General features: G+C 45.9%; 1 protein-coding gene across 2 annotated transcripts in view; it reads right to left on the reverse strand.

The window, feature by feature from the left end:
* Nucleotides 1-24,992, reverse strand: part of PRIM2 (DNA primase subunit 2) — a 214,535-nt gene extending 189,543 nt beyond the window's left edge. Inside the window, exons 1-4 of one of the 2 annotated variants that reach the window (XM_075338448.1) lie at nucleotides 24,950-24,992; nucleotides 8,589-8,791; nucleotides 2,265-2,368; nucleotides 2,074-2,165 (exon numbers count right to left, since the gene is read on the reverse strand). In XM_075338448.1, coding sequence (XP_075194563.1) covers nucleotides 2,074-2,165; nucleotides 2,265-2,368; nucleotides 8,589-8,751 — 359 coding nt within the window. In that variant the 5' untranslated portion in view covers nucleotides 8,752-8,791; nucleotides 24,950-24,992. The other variant, XM_075338447.1, reaches the window with a different exon arrangement.
* Between the last annotated feature and the right edge of the window lie 318 nt (nucleotides 24,993-25,310).

Here is a 25,310-nt window from a genome sequence, read left to right on the forward strand (position 1 = left end):
TGAGGAGGCCACTTTGGTAACGGTTCCTCCGGCGGTCTTTTAGGACGTGGACTTAGACCGCCATGAACCAGAGAGCTCCTCTGGTCCTTCTGTGGCCTGTTGGACGAGGAGAATTGAGACCTGGCTGAGGGCCGAAAGGACCGAAAACCTCGATTGTATCTTCCGTTGTTTGAGGTCTGTTTGGTTTGGACTGGGGTAAGGACGAGTCCTTTCCCTTGGATTGTTTAATGATTTCATCCAATTGCTCGCCAAACAGACGGTCGCCAGAAAATGGCAAACCGGTTAAGAACTTCTTGGAAGCAGAGTCTGCCTTCCATTCGCGTAGCCACCCATGGCCCTGCGGACTGCCACTGAATTGGCGGATGCTACCGCCGTAGACGGCTCGCAGAGTCCAGGACAGCATTCATGGCGTAGGACGCAAAAGCCGACGCCTGAGAGGTTAAAGACACAACCTGCGGAGTAGAGGCAAGTGTGACTGCATTAATCTCAGCCTGACAAGCTGATATAGCTTGGAGTGCCCATACGGCTGCGAATGCCAGAGCAAAAGACGCGCCTATAGCTTCATAGATGGATTTCATCAGGAGCTCTATCTGCCTGTCAGTGGCATCCTTGAGCGATGAACCATCTGCCACTGCAACTATGGATCTAGCCGCCAGTCTAGAGACTGGAGGATCCACCTTGGGACACTCAGCCCAACCCTTAACTACTTCAGGGGGGAAGGGGTAACGTGTGTCATTAAGGCGCTTGGTAAAGCGCTTGTCCGGAAAAGCTCGGTGTTTCTGGACTGTATCTCTGAAGTTGGAGTGATCAAGAAATGCACTCCGTGTACGTTTGGGAAACCTAAATTGGAATTTCTCCTGCTGAGAAGCTGACTCCTCAATCGGAGGAGTTGGAGGAGGAAGTTCTAACACCTGATTGATGGACGCTATAAGGTCGTTTACTATGGCGTCCCCTTCAGGTGTATCAAGATTGAGAGCGGCGTCATGATCAGAGTCCTGATCTGCCACCTCCGCTTCATCCTCCATTGAGTCCTCATGCTGAGACCCTGAGCAGTGTGATGAAGTCGAGGGAAGCTCCCAGCGAGGCCCGCTTAGCCGGGCATGTTTATTGTGGTAATAGCATGAGCCATACCTAACAGTCAAAGGCATTATGAAACTATAGAATTTTAACAGACAAATATACACCAGAAAAGTGGGACAATCTGGCACCTGAGACCAAAGTTCAGCTACGCCTTGGACATACCGGCGTGAAACTACGGATAAGAGAATCATCCACCGGGAAGGCTTTGTCCTCATCCTGACACGTCTTAGGACATACCACCAGTGAGCCAATACTCCTCTATCTCATATATCTTTCAAAGTGACAGAAAGGATTCTATCAGTACGGAATTGCCAAAAAGAATGTTTTTCAAGACACAGTTACAAAGCCCCTGATGAGCCCTCAACTGTCTAAAGGGCGAAACGCGTCGGGCAGTCTTTGATACGGCTAAAAATTCTTTAGTCAGGCATTTCTTAAATAGTCAATTATTAATTTATACCTATCTCTCTATATCTATTACTGAGCACACAGACCTACTGACAGCTTCTGATCCTAAGGCCCCAATCCCTATAGGTCATACTGGTGATACAGACAAATTAGCCATTATTGACTGAGCACCTCTTCCTCACTGTGGTGTTACTACTGTTGGGGTAATTCATTCTTAAGAGGGATTGCACTCGAAAATCATTAGGGAAGGCGTCGTGGAACAGGGGCGTCTTTTTGATTAGGACGCCGACCCCCGTTTTTGAGGTAGGAAAAGGATAGGGCCAATTATCCTCCTTTTTCTTCCCTCTCTGTTTTTAATTCATGTATGTATGTGCATTTGTTATAATAAAGTACACGGTTTTTATAAAAAGTAGTAAAAAATATTTGGTTGAATACAATATCTACTTTAGCAATTGATATTGGTAGAGAGAACATGAACCAGTTACAAATATTTCTTTTAAATCAGAAATATGTTTTAAAATTGCAAAAACAAGAAAATGGTTTCAAATGGCAATAATCAATACTGCTGGAAATAAAATGTTCACTTACGACTGGCAGTACGCAAGACGCAATATGAAGTGAGAGATGTGATCTTTCCTCCGCTCGTCATACACTTTATCACTCATTTCATCCTTTGAGGCCTGCAGAGGTGAAAGATATAGCATGCTTATTAATATATCAAACTAGGTGCATCTGTACAATAATGTAGGGGGCTTCTGAGTACAACTGGACATACTCACAGAATAGGAAAACTTCAGCTTCCTTAGTTCAACTTCCAGCTTAGTGTTGTATTCTTGTGAACCCTTCACATAACTTACACCAAGGTTCTCGATGGTCTTCAAAACTGAAAACAGACAATATTGCATATTAAGGCAATTTCCAAAGGTTTCTTAAAATACAGGAGGCTTAACTTTTTATAAAGTGTCCCATTGGGCACAAACTCCCTCCCAATCCGACTCCAGGCCAAGTCTGGCAGTACAGCCCACCAAGCTCTATACTGCACCTCCTTCCAGCAGGTATCATGTCCGGTGCTACTCACTTCCAAATATCCACTGGAAAATAGATGGTGCCTACGGAACTCTTCCCTCCAACGTTCAGTCGAGTCTCACTAAATCACATGTTGGATTCAGCAGGAATATATGCCAAGAAAAACACTTTATATGGGGTTTGCTGGATGCAACTATTTTTAGTTTATGAACCCATGTTCAATTAAAATAATAAAAAAAGTAATTTACTCGATCTCCCCGGGTACACTGCTGCCTCTCTTCCAATCACACGGCCATATTACTGCCCGAGGATCACATTGAAATTCTCGGACTGGCCAGCGCTCTCTTGACCCTTGCTTTATGTGACGCCCTTGCAAAACCAGGTAGTCACAAACAGTTCACATCCTCCTCGTCACCATCAGAAACCCACACTTAGGCATAACACACAGCCATTAAACCCGAGCCATCCCCTCATGATAATAAGGACACACCAGTGGGCGGGATCAGGCGGTTGTGCACGCCCACCTAGGGGTCCTGAGGTGTCAGGGGCAGGAACATGACAATTGAAGTGGAGTTAAGTTGAAGTCTGACAGTGAAGTAGGGAAGTTGAAGTGTGGAGAGCTGACAGTGTAGTCAGGGGTCGTAGCCCTTGGACTACGTGGCTAGGTGGCAAACAGTGAGCAGGGCCACAGGCGACGGATATCCGGTCGCGGGAGACCTTAAGTGGACCAGGGCAGGGTTGTAGCCCGCCAGTGCCGACAGAGGGAATCCAGTCCAGAGGCTGTGCACAGTCGGGGTGCCTGGATCCTAGGACGAGGACGGTTGCAAGCCCCCCTCGTTAACTGACCAGCCGGGGACAAGGTTCCAGACATTGTCCCATAAACTGCCCAGATAGAGCGAAACGGAAGCCCAACGCGGGGGATAGGGTGTCCGCCAGAACCCACTAAAATCCCAAGGGTCAGCTTTCGCGGGCCACAGCTCCCAACACATACAGAACCGGGAGTGGACTTCTCCGTTCCATGCGAAGTCGTCCAGAAGGAAAGAGAAACACAAGGTGCAGGAGGAAGGGATACCTGTTCATTCACCTGGGTGCGGGACCCGAATGCACCCTCCTAAGGCAGCCGGCCACTGGCAACTTGGTTTACTACTGGACTTGTGTGAAATTACTGAACTGTGAGTACACCATTGTCTCCCGGTCCAGCCCGGCGCGCCACCTCCAGCAGCAATCACTCCCGTGTTCCATCCTCGAGCCCCAGGACTACACCTCCCCTACTCGTGGAGGGGATCCCACCTTGCTGCCCCGCTCCATCAGCCCCGTGCGCCCCAATCACCAGGCAGCGGCGGTGCCACCATCCCTCACCACAACCCACAGGTGGCGTCACAAACACAACAACTCCCCTGGAAATATCCCCTTCCTGACGGTTGTGAGGACAGGCGGCCCTGAGAGCCCGGGTCCGGTCACCACTCGAGCCGTAGCAGCGAACCCGGATCCGAGCAGGCCCCCTGAGAGAAAGAAGTGGCAGCCGCCGGCCACTTAGAGTATCGTCATGCGATCCTCGAAGTTATACGACTGTGTGACCTCGGCCTTAACCCCTTAACGACCGTGGGTCGTACTGGTACGTCCTAAGCGATATAGTTGTAATCACTTGCAGCTGCTGCGGTGAGCCTGCGGCGATCGCAGCACATGTCTGTTGATTTGAACAGCTGACATGTGTGCCTCGCAGGCACAGGTAGATCCGCTATCCGCCAGCACCTGTTAAGCCCTTAAATCACGCTGTGAAAATGTGACATCAGCGGCACCGTGACAATCACTGTGAGCCGATGGTTGCCATGGTATCACGGGGTCATGTGATGACTCCTATAGCTCATGACTCACTTCCTGTTTCAGCCAGCCAAGTGCTGCCTGTTTCAAGACACGAGCATTTTAGATGATCTGAGCTGTGTAGCTATGATAAACAGAAATGAATGAACGATCAGACTGCTAATCCTTATAGTTCCCTATGGGGACTAGCAAAATAAAAAAAATGTAAAAAAAATATATAAAACCTAAAAGTTCAAAATCACCCCCCCTTTCGGTCCATTGAAAATTAAAGGATTTAAAAAAGTAAAAAAGATACACACATTTGGTATTGCCGCATTTAGAAGTGCCCGATCTATCAAAATATAAAATAAATCTGATTGGTAAACGGCATAGCAGCAAAAAAATTCCAAACACCAAAATTACATTTTTTTTGTCAAGCAAATTTTGCACAAAATGCAATAACAGGCGATCAAAACGTAGCATCTGTGCAAAAACGGTAGAGTTAAAAAAAGTCAGCTCAAGACACAAAAAATAAGCCATCACTGAGCCATAGATACCGAAAAATGAGAACGTTACGGGTCGTGAAAAATGGTGCAAAAGTGTGCCACTTTTTTGGGACAAACTTCTGATTTTTTTTACCCGTTAGATAAAAGTAAACCTATACATGTTTGGGGTCTACAAACTTGTACTGACCTGAGCCATCATACAAACATATCAGTTTTACCATATAGCGTAATGAATTAAATGAGGTGTACCGCTTTAGTCATATACTATAGTAGCGGGGCTGCTCCATGCTTGTAAAATAACAGTTTAGAAAGAGAAAAGACGAAGCATAGAAGGCGTACACCACCATCAATCACAGTTATTCAATCTTATTTATACAAAACACTCGAGTTAAAAACACATAAAATCAATGAATGATGAAGCCGCATTTGCAGCGGCGATAGGCGTAGGAGGATGATTATGCCCCAGCAGCGCCATCAATAAACTAGCTACTTGGGTTCCAAGCATTGCTGATCTCTAGCCCACTTTTTGGATCCCTGGCACAAGTGGGCTTCACCCCTCTATTCACACTGGATTTTTCCCTCCTTTCCAGGGTACAACCAGCAGGTTTTAATTCATTTATTTAATGGTCTGCTTATTTAGTCAGACTTTTGGAGGGTCTGTTTGTTCATATATCCAGTGTATTATAGTAATATTTGTGGAGTATATATTCTTCTCATCTCATGATGGCCAACATTTATTCTATTTTTTTTATAATAATGGAGGAGGAAGTATGGTATCCCTTATAGCATTGCACTACTGATGGGGGTTACTTGTCATCTGCTGTTGGCTCATGTTTAACATCTTTGGCACTTAGTGATTTTATGTGTTTTTAACCCGTGTTTTGTATCAATAAAATTGAATAATTAATTGTGATTGTTGGTGGTGTGCTCCTTCAATGCTTTGTCTTTTTCTAAACATTTACCATATAGTGAACATGGTGAATAAACTATCCCAAAACCAATCATGCAATAGCACTTTTTTGCAATTTTTCTGCACCTGGAATTTTGTTTGCCATTTTCCAGTACTCTATGGTAAAACTTATGGTTTCTTTTAAAAGTACAACTCATCCCACAAAAGACAAGCCCTTTTATGCAAGATTGATGGAAAAATAAAAAAGTTACGGCTCTCAGAAGAAGAAGAGCAAAAAAACAAAAAGAAAAAACCGGATAATCGGCCAGGGGTGAAGGGGTTAATGTAAGCCCATCAGTCATTACTCTCTAGCTCTATCAGTCACTAATCTGGGGTCCCACTAAGTAGGAGTTGAATAGATCTTTGGTCCACATGTGCAGAGCACATACCCAATGAGACTGACAAAACAGGCGAGGTCTGAGCTAATGGCACCCGGCTCCAATTTAAGTCTATGGTGTGCTCCAGCCACCATTTGGATGAATAGAACGACAGATCCCGCCCAGCATTATACCTTCCATTATAGAAGGCGGTGAGGATGGAGCCACAAGTCATGGGGATGCCAAGTACAGATCTATTACAGAATTTATTGCCAGGTGCCGAGAATTTAATCCAGTTTTTTTTAATTACTCTGTATTTTTTTTTTTTTTTTTACATTTTTAATGGTTTCAATTTTGAATTCTATGAAAGGTTTCTTGCTTTGGTATCTGCTTCACTGACAACAGACGCCTTCCATCATATCTGGGGTGGCTCATGTAAATATGTGCCCACACCCCAGTCTGACCATCAGGGTATGTGCACACAATGTCTTTTTCAGGTGATTTTACCTGGAAAAGCTATAAAAACTGTTAAAAAAAAAATACACAGTAATGTAAACTATTTGCGGTACATATATTCCCTCCAATTAATTTTTTGAACCGATTCATGCATTGAAAGCTCATAGAAGTGACAGGTCCAATCTGGCAGCTCGGAAGACTCCATTAGATTATAATAATTAAATAACAACATTGGCAGCAAAGCTGCACAAAAGGTGTTCAGAGATAGAGATAAAGATTATTCAGTTTGCGGCTTCAAGGCCCTTTACACACTGAGACTTTCAGCGATCCCACCAGCGATCCCAACCTGGCCGGGATCGCTACAAAGTCTCTGGTGAGCTGTCAAACAGGCAAACCTGGAAAACGACGCAACAGCGATCTGGACCTGCAGAACGACCTAACTAGTCATTGGGGACGGTGTAAAGCAGCTTTTTGAAAGGGAAGTCGCTAACGAAGTCGCTGTAAAGTCCCCTTTACACACTGAGACTTTCTAGCGATCATGCTGCACAGCGGGAAACAAAGGACCTAGGAATGGTCCTGAGAGATGTGTAGTGATCAGCAACATCACAGCAGGGGCCAGGTCGCTGATGTGTTTCACACACTGCAATGTCGCTGGGGAGGTCGCTATTACGTCACAAAACCGGTGACGTTACAGCGATGTCGTTTGCAATGTTGCAGTGTGTAAAGCCACCTTTAGAAATGAGTGTATGGCGGAGTTAAAAAAACGTCTTGTGCACATAGCGTAGGTAGGGAGCACCTGTCAATCTAAAGGAGAGTGCTGGGGACAAGCTGCTGGGATCCTGCCTCATACTAGTCATCTGAATCTCCACCAGCCACCGCATTTCAGAATAAGGCCACGTGCACACGTTGAGTATTTGGTGAGGTTTTTTCCTTAGTTTTTGTAAGCAAAAACCAGGAGTGGGTAATTAATGCAAAAGTGGTGCTTGAATTTATATTATACAGTGGAACCTCGGTTTACGAGTAACTTGGTGTGCGAGTATTTCGCTATACAAGCAAAGCTTGCTGTACGAGCAAATACTCACCGCACATCCTTCCAGTTCCATACTTTCACCGCGCGCTGACCCATTCTCACAGTCCGCAAAAACACGCACCCACTCATATTATGCTCACCGACCTTCCGTTCCCTCGGCGGCCTCTTCCCTGGTTCTTGTAGTCCGCAGGTATGTGGGTTCTGTAACCATCACGACCGTTAAAGGCTGGCGCTATCAGTGCTTCCCAAAGGCAGCGCGCTGGCCCATCAGAGGCAGCGGCTCATGCGTATGACGTCTGCTGCTGAAGCGCTCACAGCAGCAACTCCTGCATCGGTCGTGATAGTTACTGGATACACATACCTGCGGACTACAAGAACCAGGGAAGAGGCCGCCTAGGGAACAGAGGGTATGGTGAGCATAATATGTATGTGTGTGTATAATGGCACAATAGGGGACCAGGCTGGGACATTGCACAAGTTGTGGAAGAAATTGTCTGAGCTTGCATTATTTCCTATGGGAAATTTTGCTTTGCTAGACGAGTAACTTGGTTTACAAGCACACTCACACAACGGATTGTTCTCGTAAACCAAGGTTCCACTGTACTTTTCTTCTAATTGTCTCACTTCTGGTTTTGGCTTACAAATATTGAGGTAAAAAAAACTCACCAAATAGTCAATGTGCAGCGAAATAAAATAATATTATTATTATTAATAATAATAATAATAAAATTAGTCAAAATGCACCTTACCAGACATACAGCCCCCGCTGGCTTTTGATGCCAGTAAACCAGTGGGGAATGCAATACTGAATGCAGAGCAGCGGTGCTAGTCCTGGAGGTGATGCTCAGTGATTTTCAACTCCATGGTCCCATCAATAAAGGGATGTCCACTAGTAGACAACCCCTTTAAGATTCAGGGATTTAATATGGTACCTTGCCAACTTATTGTAGACATCCATAAAAGGGGTTACATAGAGAATAACATGTCCTAGAATAATAACATTTCAGAATGTAACTCACGTTTAAGTCTCTCAATGGCAAATGTCTCAAACTCAGTGAGAGAAATGTTTTCTGTTGGTGGAAGCTGATAGAACTGAAGACTGAACGGGTAATGATCCCCCTTCCGATCTCCAGTTAATCTTGTATTAATCCTGTGATGTCTCGGGTTCCTGGAGAACTGCATTTCCAAATCCAATAAAACAGTGTAACTAACCAATTAAAGCCTGCAAATTCAGAGAGAAAACAAGTTAAAAGAAATGTCATTGTGTAACTTAAAAAAAAAAATAATCTTAATCACTTCATCCGGCCTGCAATGTCAATCTGTTAGGTCATGTATGTAGAGATCCAGCAGTGAAGCCCCCGCATATCTCCAAGCCTCCAGACAGAACACACTAATCCAGAGGTGGTCTCACTAGATGCTCTACAGAGCAGGTCACAGCCTCTCTCACAGCCACCTCTGGTTATACACCCAGATATTCTACACGCCCATAGCTTTCAATGACAGAAGTACTGGCCAAGATTGTCCTTATGCCACACATTAGTCAGGTTTATGAAAGGATAACCATGGCTCTGCAGTCACAAACCTTTTGGGGGAATTTTATCATTTTATGACAGTTCATAACAGTGAGCGGCATCCAGGGACATCGCGCTGACAGGGGGAGCGACTGAAGTGCCCCATAGCCCAGCTGCACCAGGCAAAGCCTCCACGGCTACCCCACAGTACAATGTTCACTGTATACAAAGCAGGGGGTTTATGGGTGAAGGGGAGGCATTTATGTATCGGAACATATCTGGAGAAAAAGACATGGATCCCAAGCTTTGATACATTGATCTTTTGCGGCTAAGCAAAATTTACAAAACTAAATACATTATTCTTAGATAAAATTTTGATCGTAAATCATAATCCCACTAGCACTTCTGACCGGGATCCATGGAGGCTTTGTCTGGCAGCATGGACGCTGTGGAGAACCCTGGTCACTTCTACTGTGCGGTGTCGGTGATTGCCGCTCAACACTGCAAATTACAGATAATGGAGCAACAGAGGTTCACCAAGACATGCAAAAAGATAATACATGCTCATCAAAATGTTACCCAAGAACCTTGTACTCAGTTTTGTAGATTAATATATAATATTTGGATGAACAGTCTGTCTTTTTCCCCAGTTCTGTTAGTTGCTGTATGTTTGAGCATTTATAGCACCTTTTTCAAAATAATAATAATAATAATAATAATAATATTTATTCATTTATATAGCACTGTTCATTCCACAGCACTTTACATACATTGGCTTGCAGCTAGTTCTAAGTTATGGCAATGTTCCCATAGACTTCTCAATAGGACTATAACAATAGGAGAAACATTGTTTTATAATGTTACATGATTAAGAATAAGACATTAACCCCTTAAGGACGAAGCCAGTTTTGTACTTAATGCCCAGGCCATTTTTTGCAATTTTGACCAGTGTCACTTTATAAGGTTATAACTCTGGAACACTTCAATGGATCCCGGTGATTCTGAGATTGGTTTTTCGTGACATATTGGGCTTCATGTTAGAGGTAAATTTAGGATGATATTTTTTTATTTTATTTGTGAAAAAATCTGAAGTTTGACAAAAAAAATAAAAATTTTGCAATTTTCAAACTTTTAATTTGTATGCCCATAAACCAGAGAGTTATGTCACACAAAATAGTTAATAAATAACATTTCCCACTTGTCTACTTTAGATCAGCGCAATTTTTGAAACAAAATTTTTTGAGGTTAGGAAGTTAGAAGGGTTCAAAGTTCATCAGCAATTTCCCATTTTTTTCAACAAAATTTACAAAACCATTTTTTTAGGGACCACATCACATTTGAAGTGACTTTGAGAGGCCTGGGTGACAGAAAATACCTAAAAGTGACACCATTCTAAAAACTGCACCCCTCAAGGTACTCAAAACCACATTCAAGAAGTTTATTAACCCTTCAGGTGCTTCACAGGAACTAAAGTATTGTGGAATGAAAAAAAATAAAATTTAACATTTTACCTAAAAATGTTGCTTTAGCACTAATTTTCTTACTTTTTCAAGAGGCAACACCAAAACTTGGACCTCACACTTTGTTACCCACTTTCTTATGAGCGCGCCGATACCCCACATGTGGTCAGAAACCTTTGTTTGGGTAAATGGGAGAGCTCGGAACGAAAGGAGCAATATTTGAATTTTGGAAAGCAAAGTTGGCTGAAACAGATTGCGGGCACCATGTTGCATTTACAGATCCCCTAAGGTACCTAAACAGCAGGAACCCCCCTCAAGTGACCCCATTTTGGAAACTAGACCCCTTAAGGCTTCTATCGAGGGGTATTCTGAGCATTTTGGACCCACAGGTACTTCACAGATTTTGATAACGTTACGTTGTCATATTGAAAATTGTCATTTTTTTCTCAAAAATGTTGCTTTAGCATCAATTCTCTCACTTTTTCAAGAGGTAATTACAAAAATTTGACCCAAATCTTTGTTACCCACTTTTTTATGAGCGCGGTGATACCTCACATGTGGTCTGAAACCTTTGTATGGACAAATGGGAGGGTTTGGAACGAAAGGAGCAATATTTGAATTTTGTAAAGGAAATTTCGCTGAAAAAGATGGCATCATGTCGCATTTGGAGGACCCCTAAGGTACGTAAACAGCAAAAAAACCACCACAAGTGACCCCATATTGGAAACTAGGCCTCTCAAGGAATTTATCTAGATGTTTGGTGAGTCCCCTGAACCCCCAGGTGCTTCACAGAAGTTTATAACGTTGAGCCATGAAAATAAAAAAATAAAATTTTACCACAAAATTGTTACTTCAACCAGGTAGCTTTTTTTTCACAAGGGTAACAGGAAATAAATCACCATGAAATTTATTGTGCAATTTCTCCTGAGTTTGGTGATATCTTATGTGGTGGAAATCAACTGTTTGGGCACACGGCAGGTCTTGGAAGGGAAGGAGTGCCATTTGACTGCAAAATTGGCTGGAATCAATTGCGGACGTCATGTTGCATTAGGAGAGCCCCTGAGGTGCCTAAGCAGTGGAGGTCCCCCACAAGTGACCCCATTCTGGAAAATAGACCCCTCAAGGAATTTATCTAGATGTTTGGTGAGTACCCTGAACCCCCAGGTGCTTCACAGAAGTTTATAACGTTAAGCTGTGAAAATAAAAAAAATACATTTTTACCACAAAATTGTTACTTCAACCACATAGCTTTTTTTTTTAACAAGAGTAAAAGGAAAAAAAGCAGCATAAAATTTATTGTGCAATTTCTCCTGAGTTTGCTGATACCTTATGTGTGGTGGAAATCAACTGTTTGGGTGCACAGCAGGGCTCGGAAGGGAAAAAGTGCCATTTGACTGAACATTTGGCTGGAATAATTAGTGGACGCTATGTCGCATTTGGAAAGCCCCTAAGGTGCCTAAACAGTGGAGGTCCCCCACAAGTGACCCCATTTTGGAAACAAGACACCTCAAGGCTTTTATCTAGGTGTATATTGAGCATTTTGAATCCACGAATACTTCACAGAATTTGATAAGCTTAGGTTGCCATATTGAAAATTTTCATTTTTTTCACAAAAAGGTTTCTTTAGCATCACATTTCTCACTTTTTCAAGAGGCAACAACAAAACGTGGACCCCACAGGTTGTTATCCAATTTCTTGTGAGAGCAGGGATACCCCATATGTGGCCAAAAACCTCTGTTTGGATTAATGGGAAGGCTTGGAATGGAAGGAGCACCATTTGAATTTTGGAAAAGTTGAAATAAATTGCACGCACCATGTCACATTAGCAGGGCCCCTTGGGTACCTATACATCAGAAACCCCCCACAAATGACCCCATTTTGGAAACTGGACCCCTCAAGGATTTTATTCAGGAGTATATTAAGCATTTTGAATCCACAGGTACTTCACAAAAATGTTGCTGTAGCAACAAATTTCTCACTTTTAGGCTATGTGGCCATGATCCAGCGACACGGCGTCTAGTACACAGTGTCAGCCTTCCTGCAGAGATGTGAGTGTTGTCCACGGGAGAACGCAGCTGCCCATGCCCACGATTTGGGTTCAGGCTGCTGTGGACTTTAGCTCTATTCTACCTGCACAGAACACTCATCTCCGCAGCATAAATTGACATGCTGAGGCTCGGGAAGCTGCGCCACAGGTCAGTTTATGCTGCGGAGAAAAGAAGCACAGTGGGCCTGAGATTTCTAAAAATCCTTCCACTGTGCTTCTACTGCACAATGCAGCGTTATGGACGCAGGGAAAACACTCTGCGCCCAAAACGCTGCAAACCCCGATTGTGGGCGCATAGCCTAAAATGCTACAATGGATGAATGGATAGATGTCAAACCAATATAACGTCCCACCCCCTGCATATTCTAAGCTGGCGCCCTTTAGTGCCTTTCATGTGGCACTAAAGGGTGCATAGCCTTGTATTTAGCCCAAAAAAAATAATTAAAATAAATGACGTGGGGTCCCCCCTATTTTTGATAGCCAGCTAGGGTAAAGCAGACAGCTGTAGCCTGCAAACCACAGCTGACAGCTTCACCTTGGCTGGTGATCAATTTGGAGGGCTCCCCAAGCTGTTTTGTGTTTTTTTTTAATTATTTATGAATAAATAATTAAAAAAAAAAAAACAAAAACGTAGGGTCCCCCCAAATTAGACCACCAGCCAAGGTGAAGCTGACAGCTGGGGTCTGGTATTCTCAGGGTGGGAAGAGCCATGGTTATTGGACTCTTCCCAGCCTAAAAATAGCAGGCCACAGCCGCCCCAGAAGTGGCGCATCCATTAGATGCGCCAATCCTGGCGCTTCGCCCCAACTCATCCCGCGCCCTGGTGCGGTGGCAAACGGGGTAATAAATGGGGTTGATACCAGATGTGTAATGTCACCTGGCATCAAGCCCAGCAATTAGTTATGTCACGGCGTCTATTTGATACCAGACATAACTAATTGACAGTAATAAAAAAAAAAAATTGACAACAAAAAAAAAATTTATTTGAAAAAACACTCCCCAAAAACATGCCCTCTTTTGGCCAATTTATTGAAAGAAAAAAAAAAAAAAAAAATCGGGTCCCTGTAATCCATTGTGAAAGTCCCGCGGCGATTCTGGACCTTCTAGAATATGGGGGGCACGTTCAGGGAACGTGACCCCCATTTTCTAGGAGTGCAGACCCTCCATTTGAGGAGAGTAGGTGCAAAGAATCTGCACCCACCCTCCCCGGGTCACAGCTGCAGACTCCGTGCAGCAGCAGCCAGCGTCTCTGAACACAGGAAGCTGACAGCTGCACTCTGCACATGTGACCGGCGTCTGCTGAGGAGCCGGAGGAGGGGGCCGCGGGGGATCAGCGCTCCGACAGGTATGTAGGACACCGGGGAACACCGGGGTGGGGATAGGGGGTGACTTGGCAGGGCCTGGGGAGCAGGTTTCTGTCGTATGTGTCATAGCACATGCGACAGAAACCATAGGAAAGGGGGAAATGCGGCCGGCGCGCTGCTGTGCGCGCCGGTATGTGCGGCGCCATGTTAGATTATCGGGAGGAAGGGGGGGTGGGGGGACACTTTGGCGACACCGGGGGACCGGAGAGGACCGGGGGATGAGATTTATCTCCCATCTAACATGTTTGTTTATGCCAGATGGGAGATAAATGATTTTTTACCGGCGCGGTCATTTACTGTAACCTGATCATCGGTATACGGTGTATACCGGTCATCAGGTGAGCGGGGACGGAAAAACCGGCCAGAATCATGATCTCCAGGGTCTCAGCTACCTGCAGCAGCTGAGACCCCGGATTTTTTCTGACTCGGGGGGGGCGCTAGACCCTTTTTTCCGACCGCCGTTAAAAAGCGGCGGATCGGAAGAAGTACCCTAATTTGTCGCCGTTAAAAGGCGTATCGGCGGTCGTTAAGGGGTTAAATATGCCGCTAAAAATCCTTGGCAATTAAAAAGCATTTAAAAACAGCTAAAACAAATTTCAAATAAAAAAAGTCAAAAAGAAAAAAAAAAAAACCTTCACACGTGCATACAAAAACATTCTGTCCATCCATGTGTGTGCGCGCCATCTACCCAAAAAAACTGTGTACCGCCGAAATGAATGGTTTGAATGTGTAAAAAGTGTGCAAAAATAGATTCAATTAGAAAAGACAGACTGACATCACTAAAATCAGTACACCTCTCAAAGTTTTGTAAATATTTTATATCAGTTCATGTGACTGCACTGAAGATTTGACACTTTGATACAATGTAAAGTAGTCGTTGTACAGCTTATGTAACAGTGTAAATTTGGTGTGCCCTCTAAATAACAACACACAGCCATTAAAGGGAACCTGTCATCAGAAATTTAGCTTGAAACCTAAAAGTTTCCCCTTCTGCAGCTCGTGGGCTGCATTCTAGCAGGTTCCTGTACTTTTTGTGGCCCCTTTTAAACCAAATTAAATACTTTATAAACTTGTACCTTTTGCTATGTAAATTTTGTAAATCGTCCATGGGGGCGGGCTCTCTGCTGACCGTTGCTGTCCCTCCAGCACATTGACGGCGTCCACCAACGCTCCATTTCATCCATCAGGACGCCGCCCACTTGCGCCCGAGGTGCCGCCCACGCCAGGATCGCTGGTGACGTGTGTCACAAGCACGAGATTATGGGCGGCGCTGTGATTGCATCGCAAGTGCCGCCCATAATCTCGTGGACGCGCTTTCCCCCACTGCCTCCAGCGTTCTGCGCAAGCGCTCGCCGGCCAAATGACCCGACGTCACCTCCTTCCCATCTTACCCTGCAGCAGGGCAAGATGGGAAAGAGGTGACGTCGGGTCATCTGGCCAGCAAGCGCTTGCGCAGAACGCTGGAGCAAGAGGGGAAAGTGCGGTTACAAGGTTATGGGCGGCACTTGCTGATGACACTCAAAGCGCCGCCCATAACCTCGTGTCTGCGCAAAACGTCACCAGCGTGCACACAGTGCACAGTCCCGCTACAGTCGCACAGCGCATGCGCGGGCCCAGGGGCGGCGTCCTGAGATATGAAATTCAGCGTTGGGGGGCGGCGTAAATCTGCTGGAGGAACAGCAACAGTCAGCAGAGAGCCCGCCCCCATCGATGATTTACAAAATTTACATAGCAAAAGGTACAAGTTTATAAAGTATTTAATTTGGTTTAAAAGGGGCCACAAAAAGTACAGGAACATTGCTAGAATGCAGCCCACGAGCTGCAGAGGGGGAAACTTTTAGGTTTAAAGCTAAATTTCTGATGACAGGTTCCCTATAATGGGCCTCTAGCAGCACAGAATGACTGTTCATACCAAACACAGGCACTCGTGCATCATGGCAGGCCTAATCATATATATTCACCTTCCCACCTGCTTGTTTTCCACTCTCTCCTCTTCTGTGATTGACGTGTCTGGATTCATAGAACCAAAGATGGTAGGAGATGGATAGATAGATAATGGATAGATAGATAGATAGAGGGATAGATAGATAATGAATAGATAGATGCCATCATTAAGCATCAAGCTCCTATACTTGGAGTGAACAGTCCTCCTGTGCTCATATAGTCCCTTCAATGTCTAAACTGCTGGCAAACAAGTGAGTGCACCCCATAAATGAAAATTGGCAAAATGTACAAGTGTTCATATTGTCTGTGGCCACCATTATTTTCAAACACTGCCTTAAACTCTCTTAAGCATGGACTAGCAATTCACATGAGGCACTGGAATCCTCTTCCATCCATGACAATATCCCGCTGCTGGTGGATTTTAGAGACCTTGCCCTCCACCTTCCATTTGAGGATGCCCCACAGATGCTCAATAGGGATTAGGTCTGGAGACATGTTTGGCCAGTCCAGCACCTTTAGGCTGGTTTCAGACGTCCGTGTTTTAGGTACGTGTGACATCAGTTTTTAACACGGATGTCACATGTACCCATGTTACCCTATTGTGCACTCTCACGCGGCCGTGTTTTCACACGGACCATGTGGCCCTGCTACTTCACACGGAATCATGCCCGTTTTTTCTCCAGCAGCATGGATGTCACATGGACCGCACACTGATGTGATCCGTATGACATCAGTGTGACACGTACTGGAAAAAACACTGGTTTTTAAATAAAAAGATTTTCTATAGTTACCTGTATCCAGCGATTCTGTCTTCGGCTCTGCTGCCTCCCGCTCCTGACCCCCGCTCATTATTTTCATTGATTATTCACCGCAGTGAGCAGCTGGGAGCAGGGGCATCGCGGTGACAGGGAAGGAGACAGCACCGCCGAGGACAGCATCGCTGGGGACATCGCTAGTGACAGATGAGTATCCTGCCAGCAGTGTGTGTTCAGGGACGTCCAGGAGGTCATCGGATTTCCCAATGAACTCTGATGACCTCCTGATGACACCCCTGCAACAACTGCGTTACAGCGAGTGTCACGATGGTGACTTCCAGGGGTTCATGAGAGTTCATTGGGAACCCTGATGAGTCCCTGGATGTCACTGCACAAACTGCTATATACTCACCTGTCACCAGCAATGTCCCCGGCGATGCTGTCCTCGACTGTGCTGTACCCAGCCTGTCCCCGCGATGTTCCGGCTTCCAGATCCTCAGGCAGTGAATAATCAATGAAAATAATGAGCGGGGATCAGGAGCGGGAGGCAGCAGAGCCGGACACAGCATCGCTGGATACAGGTAAATATAGAACATCTTTTCATTACAGAGACACGTGTTTTACCCGGTACATGTCACACGTATGCAAACACGGATGTCACACGTGTGACCATAACCATGCGTGTGACTGGTACCTGATTTAACACGGACGTCTGAAACCAGCTTTACCTTCTGTAGTAAGGCAGTGGTCATCATGGAGGTGAGTTTGGGATTATGTTGCAAGGAAAGGGCGTCATGCTCTGATTCAGTACACAGTACATGTTGGCATTTTGGTTCACATTTTTGCTACAACTTAAGGCAAATTTTTTATTATTTATAGTGTAAACTGAGACTGAATGGTCTAAAGATGCAGCAGGGTACTAAAACAGCCGGAGCCACTGTGATCGATCTGGTTCATTTCCACAATATGCACTCTAAGGCTATGTTAACACAGGGCAAATTTTGGTAAGTTTTTTTCCTGACCAAGACCTGATCTTGTGGTGGGAAATATCATTTGAGTCATTTGCGTTTTTGGTGCGCTTTTGGTGTGGTATTAAAGTGGCGTTTTTGGTGCGTTTTTTCTTCAAAATGGGTTGTATCAATGAAAAACATTGCAAAAACACTGCAAAGAATTGACAAGCTCATTCTTTGAAATCTGCAGCAAAAACGCAAGTAATTGACAAAGCAGGAAAAAACTCTGCAAGTGTTTGTGTGTGTGCATGAGATTTCAGAAATCTCAGACTTTGCTAGGACTGTAGAAATCAGCATTTTATTAGCATGAATTTGCATAAAACGAAGGCAAATCTGCAACTAAAAAACACAGCAAACACCAAAAAAGCCCTGTGTGAACATACCCCAAGGCCCCCTTCACACATCAGTGCTTCCAGTACGTGTGGTGTCCGTTTTCTCATGTACTAGAGAGACATTCACGCTAGTACTCATTAAAATCTCTACTGATCTTCACATCTGCGTGTTTTCACATGAACCATATGAACTACACTTGTGTCTGAGTGATCCACACTGAGAAATGTCCGTTTTTTATTGCCAGCATAGATGAAAAGGGCCAATAGAAGGCTATAGGTCCTTGGAAAACACAGCACACGGATGGCATCCATTTGACACATACCAGAATTAAAAGCCTTAAAAATACATAAAGACTTGAGTGTTAAAGAGGTGCAGAGATGATCGAGAGGGATGGATAAATAGAGAAAGATTGTACAGCTGTTTAGCCAAATAAAAATGGGGCTATTTAGTTAAACTACAGGGGACTCCCTATTTTTGATGACCAGCAAAGCTAAAGCAGACAGCTGGGGGCTGATATTGTCAGGCTGGGAAGGGCAATGTTTTTGGGCACTTTCCAGACTAAAAATAGCAGCCCTCAGACGTCCCAGAAGTGGTGATTCACATGAGATGCTCCTGTACCGCCCTGCGGGCTCGGCCGGCTGCCAAGCCGCTCGAAACCGTGCTCGTCGGTGGGTGGCTCAAGCTCTCCACGGACCCAGGGGTCACGTCGCTCTGAAAGGGGGGTTGGCGCTACACGCAGGGACTTCGGTGGGGAGTTCCACGGCCGGGGCCACGGTGGTTTGTAGGGGATTTAAGTTCGTGACGCCACCCACGGGTTGTGGTGAATGGATGGACACCACCGCTGCCATTGACTAGGCCTCCTGGGGACGGTGTTGCGCAGCTTGGTGTTGACCCCTCCGTGAGTAGGGGAGTGATGGTCCCGCGGGCCCGAGGGAGGTGCTGAGGCGGGGGAGCGGGTGCGTGCTGGGGGATGTCGGTGCGGCGCAGTGCGCGGCCCGAAGGCACTGTTGAACTCACTATGATGAAACACGCTGGAGTCTCTAGTAAACCAAACAAGATGGTGAACGGTGCCCGCAGCCGGCTGCAGTTTTCTCCCCTTAATAGGTTGATGGTTTCCGCCTTTCTCCTGCACCTCACTTTTGTAATCTGCATTGACTCCTATGCCTGAGCAACGGTAGTCCACTCCCCGGCTGGTTTGTGCCAGGGGAGCCCTCTTTGCCCGCAGACGCTGGCCCCTTGGGTCTCTATGCCTGAGCGGTGGCGTTATTCTTTATGCTTGGGCTGTTGTCTTCTAACGGGTCTTAGGTGGGATAGGTCCTTAAGTCCAGTCCTCAATCAGTTGATTTGACTTGACCCTGTTGGTTCTGGGCCTCGTACTGGGTCTGAGTACCCCTCCTGGTGCTCTGGTTTCCAATCGGCTCCCCGGTTCGGTACCGGCGGGCCACCGCCCATCCCCGGTCCCTACGGTTCCACCGGCTGTAATCCCAGCTCCTGCAGGCGGCCACCACCGTCTGCCCCCTTGCCAGAGGTGACTGGGCTCCAACCCAGAAACTTGGTAGACTATGGCAGGCCTGGTCACAGGTCTGCCCTTAAACTTGACTACTCCACTCCACTGTCAAAGCTAATCTACTTAGAACAACTGTTTTTCCCGCCTCCAGGCCTGTGAACTCCTCGGTGGGCGGAGCCAACTGCCTGGCTCCATCCCCCCTGGTGTGGACATCAAACCTGGAGGGAGGTGACAAGGTTTTGTAGTTTGGCTGCTGTCACCTTTTTAGGGAGGGGGTGTGTGTGTGTGTGACTACCTGGGATGACCTGACTAGTCCAGGGCGTCGCACTCCAACTCTGGCGCTTCGCCTCAGCTCATCCCAATTGCCCCAGTGCAGTAGCAATTGGGGTAGTGTCAGCTGGCATCAAGCCCTGGTGTTCGTAAAGGAGAGGCATCAGACACCCCTATTACTGACCCAGTAATAAAAATAAAAAAAAAAAAAAAACAACTTTATTGAAAATAAAACACTGCCTGACACTTTTCCTCCCCTCGTACACCACTTTATTTAAAAAGACAAAAATAATACAAGCATGTCTGCCATAGTCAAGAGAATCTGATGTAGTCCACGAAAGGAAACCTGAAAAACATAAAAAGAAAAACAAGAGACTGTCCCATGTTCACCAATTAATTAAAAGCAAAGTTCCCACGCAGCTACGACATAGTCCAGCAGTTCCCATGACTTTCCTCAATTATGTAGATCAAAGGCTACGAGGCATCAGAATGAGACTCCACAGGGTTTGACCAGCACCAACTCCTGGCTCACGCTGCGCGCCACCTGGCAACTATGATGAACATCACCGCTTAATACCGTGGTAAGCCAGGAAACGGGTCCCACTGGACTATGTTAGAGCTGGGTGGGAACTTTGCTTTCTAATAAACTGATGTCTGAGTGACAGTGTCTTGCTTTTTTCCCTCTATGTTTTTCAGGTTTCCATTTGTGGACTACAACAATTTCCTTGGACAACAGTGAACCTGTTATTTTTTGTTTGTTTTTTTTAATAAAGTAGTGAACAAGGGGAGGGAAAGTGTTGTTTCAATAAAATATTGTTTCAGTGTGTGTTTTTTTTGGGTTTTTTTATTACAGGGTTGGTAATGGGGGGGTCAGATAGACGCCTTTCCATTACTAACCCATGGGCTTGAATGTCAGCTACGTTTTTGGACAATTCACAGCTAACATCAGCTCCATCTACCATTACCCGGATTGCCAGCACACCAGGGTAATCAAGAAGAGACAGGAAAAGGGCCAGAATTAGTGCATCTAATGTGATGCTCCACTTCTGGGGTGGCTGCGAGCTGGTATTTTTAGGCTGGGGAGGGCCCAATAATCATGGACCTTCACAGCCTGATAACATCAACCCCCCGCTGTCTGCTTTACTTTTGCTGGTTATCAAAAAATGGGGGGGCCACAAGTCATTTTCCATTTAATTATTTGGCTAAATAGCTGTATTATCTATTGCTCAATCTATCCAACCTTCTCAATCATCTTTGCACATGTTTAACAAATAAAAATCTTTATATTTTTAATGCATTTAATTATTTTATGTATCACAAGGACGGCACGCGGATGTCTTCTGTGTGCTGTAAGTGTTTTTCATGGACCTATAGCCTTCTATTGGCCCTTTTCGGCCGTGCTATCAAAAAACGGACATATCTCAGTGTAGATCACACAGACACAAGTGTAGTTCACATGGTCAAGGTAAAAACACGCAGATGTGAAGATCAACAGAGATTTTAATGAGTACGAGCGTGAATGTCTCTCCAGTACATGTGAAAACGGACACCACACGTACTTGAAGCACTGATGTGTGAAGGAGGTCTTAGACAGTGCAGATTGTGGAAATGAACCAGATCGATCATAGTGGCTCCGGCTATTTTACAATCCTGGTGCATCTTTAGACCATTCAGTCTTGGTTTACACTATAATTTGCTTAATTTGTAACAAAAATATGAACCATATTTTAGCGCATAGTGTCCCTTGATTGGCCTTTCTCCTTTTCAACATGGCAAACCCCTGTGGAACAAGGTGCAGAAAGTGTTAAAATACGAGTCATGAAAGTTTGGCTGCAGTGGTCTGATAAGGGCGCTTTCACACTTGCGTTGTGCGGCATCCGTTACAATGCGTTGTGTGACACATGTGACAGATGCCTTGCAGATAGTGTGATAATAAAGGCAACAGATTCCTGTGAACTAACGTGTTGCGTTAAGTTTTCTAGCAGGCACTACCGCATTCATCATCATCACACACATCCCGGCACTACCGCAGCCATCATCATCATGACACACATCCCGGCACTACCGCCCCCATCATCATCACCGCACATGCATGCACTACCGCACTGATCATCATAACAGACACTGGCACTACTGCCCCCATCATCACCGCACACGCAGGCACTACCACACCCATCATCACCGCACACACCCCGGCACTACTGCACCTATCATCACCGCACACGCAGGCACTACCGCACTGATCATCATCACACACACTGGCACTACTGCCCCCATCATCACCGCACACGCAGGCACTACCACACCCATCATCACCGCACACACCCCGGCACTACTGCACCTATCATCACCGCACACGCAGGCACTACCACACCCATCATCACCGCACACACCCCGGCACTACTGCACCTATCATCACCGCACACGCATGCACTACCGCACTGATCATCATCACACACACTGGCACTACTGCCCCCATCATCACCGCACACGCAGGCACTACCACACCCATCATCACCGCACACACCCCGGCACTACTGCACCTATCATCACCGCACACGCAGGCACTACTGCACCCATCATCACCGCACACACACAGGCATTATCTCAGTGACGTTCCCGCTGACAGCGCGACTCCATTCAGTTTCTGCGTGGAGCTCAGAGGAGCGGCGATGTTCTACTGCCGCTCCTGTCAGCTTCTTGTAGCAGAGCTGGATGCGTCGCGGGACCTCGTGGATTACGCCGGACCTGGAAGAGTATTTGGTGATTTTAATAAAGTAGTGAAAGAGGGTGTATTTTTTGTCTTTTATTCCAAATAAAGTATTTTTTCGGGTGTATGTGTTTATTTACTTTCACTTACAGATTAATCATGGAATGTGTCTCATAGCCGCCTGCCATGATTAACATAAGACTTAATGGCAGCTATGGGCTGCCATTAACTCCTTATAATCCTCGATTACCACCGCACCAAGGCAATTCGGGATAAGCCGGGTAGAGTCCCGGGACTGTCGCATCTAATGGATGTGGCAATTCCAGGTGGCTGCGGACTGATATTTTTAGGCTGGGGGGCTCCCCATAACGTGGGGCTCCCCATCCTGAGAACACCAGCCTTCAGCCGTGTGGCTTTACCTTGGCTGGTATCAAAATGGGGGGGGGGACCGCATGTGGTTTTTTTAATTATATATATTTATTTATTGTACTGCATGATATAGACCCACCCACCGGCGGCTGTGATTGGTTGCAGTGAGACAGCTGTCACTCAGCGTGGGGACATGTCTGACTGCAACCAATCATAGCTGCCGGTGGGCGGAGAAAGCAGTGAATACTAGATGGAATTATGAGCAGCCGGCATTTTCAAAAGCAGGAGAAGGCGCCAGACACTTGCGTTACAGTGCGTCGTCAATACAAGTCTATGGAGAATAGCGCAGTGCGTTAACGGACTGCGCTATTCTCCATAGTGGCAGATAGCGCTGAACGCAAGTGTGAAAGCGCCCTAACTGGAGCAGGACATCACTCAGGGAGCATTCAATGTTGTCCTGTCCAGGTGCAGCGCATGCTGGGTGCGGGCCCCACAGGGGAAGGATGCAGGCATCTGCTTGTAAAGACAGCGACTGGAGTTGATCCTGTTTAACCATTTAAATACTGCTGTGCATCTTTTATAGAGGCTTCATCGGTCCTACAATGATGTTGAGCCGGTGTCTGGGCATCATAGGAAAACATAAGTTATCATAAAAATACAATCAAAATATAACGTTTTTAACCCTTGCAGTAAATACCATAAGCCCCACCTTCACCTGCCCGAGTGCCATATTCCTTCACACGATTAGTGAAGTTCCTGGGGGGCAGATCTAGTACTGATGGCCCACTCCAAGGATAGACCAGCAGTTCTAGAAATTTTGTAGCCCTGACATCCATGCGACCAATTACTAGAAGTGGCTCCCTCGGTCAACCATATGGGTTGCCACGACAGCCGAAGCATAACGAAGGCCTCCAAACCTTCCCCAGCCATAAATTATCAGGCCACATCACATATAACAGTGTGGATACTGGAAAAATGTTAAGAAAATACACACGTGGAATCGCAAAGGGCGAACAATAAAGAAAACAAGCACTGAAGAAAACAAAAAGGAAAAAAACAGAAGATGGGGTTCTTACCCTTTCATTCCTCCTCTCAAAAGAGTGAATAAATTACACGCATCACAAAAAAATATCTTACTGGACACATAGGCCCCTTTCACACATCAGTTTTTTGCCATCAGTCACAATCCATTTTCACGACGGACCCGTTGCGGATTGTGGCAAAACTGATGCAACGGATCCGAGTAGCTGAGGCTAAATAATAAATTGGAGCATGCTCAGTTTAAGAAAATGGAATCCGTCGCCGTATTCTATCATTTGACAGATGACGATGGATCCTGCGCCCATAGGATTCCATTTAACCAAACAACGGACGGCGACTGATCCATCGCTGTCCGTTTTTCAACGTAGACAAAAAAACATTACTTTGGCCGTCGTCTCCATGACAATTTTCGACAGATCAGTTGAACGACGACTGACACGTGAGGCCATGCGTCGCATTCTGTCGCTAATACAAGTCAATGAGAAATAAAAACAGATCCAGTGGCATCAGTCGCCGGATCATTTTTTTTTTTAAATTACGACGGATTGTGACTGATGGGAAAAAACTGATGTGTGAAAGGGGCCATAGAAAACAACCCTCATCCAGCACCGGAACTCAGAATATGTGAGGAAAGCACAAGAGGCGGATATGGGGCTGTGGGAAACCACAAACAAGGCAACAAGGGTTAATACCGTCCACATATGGGACACAATTCATACAGAACATCATGCGGTCGCTTAAACCGCACCTAGTCCTGAAGTGGTTAAGTGACCGCTGTGTACTGTGCCCAGTCCCCCTCCGGAATAATGCAAGGCAGCGATAGTGCATTGTATGTCGCGACTACAGTAGAGCACACGACACTGTACCTTCTCCTCAGCTGTCAGGAATCTCGCGCCGTCAGATTGAACGCGGGAAATGGATCGAAGACCTAGACAAAAGCAATCCACATGCCGAGCGGATCGATTGACGCCCAGCGGAAAGCTTCCCGTACTGCATTTCATAATCTCCTAGTGGAAACCCGAAGTGATGTAGTGTAAGAACTTGTCATAACCCGCTCACCTGCACATCTGCCGCCGCTTCTCACTGCGGACCGAGCGCGCCCCGGCACGTGACTAGTCACCTGACCCTGGACGGGCAGGCATTGTGGCTGATCCCAGACATGATGGATGGTGATGTATGAGCCAAGGCATGAAGGACCTGGTGATGGTGTGAGAAGAGAATTACTTCAAGGGTTATTCCATTCTATAGGTGATAAATGCATGATCCCTGGGTCCCACTATCGTTACTCTGAGTCCCACCAGTTACTTGCAAGAGGTTTCACCATCGATTCTCTGAGTCCCACTGCCACTATACAAGAGGTCCCACTGCCACTATACAAGAGGTCCCACTGCCACTATACAAGAGGTCCCACTGCCACTAT

The sequence above is a fragment of the Anomaloglossus baeobatrachus genome, chromosome 3, assembly GCF_048569485.1.
Source record: "Anomaloglossus baeobatrachus isolate aAnoBae1 chromosome 3, aAnoBae1.hap1, whole genome shotgun sequence".
Lineage (NCBI taxonomy): Eukaryota > Metazoa > Chordata > Amphibia > Anura > Aromobatidae > Anomaloglossus > Anomaloglossus baeobatrachus.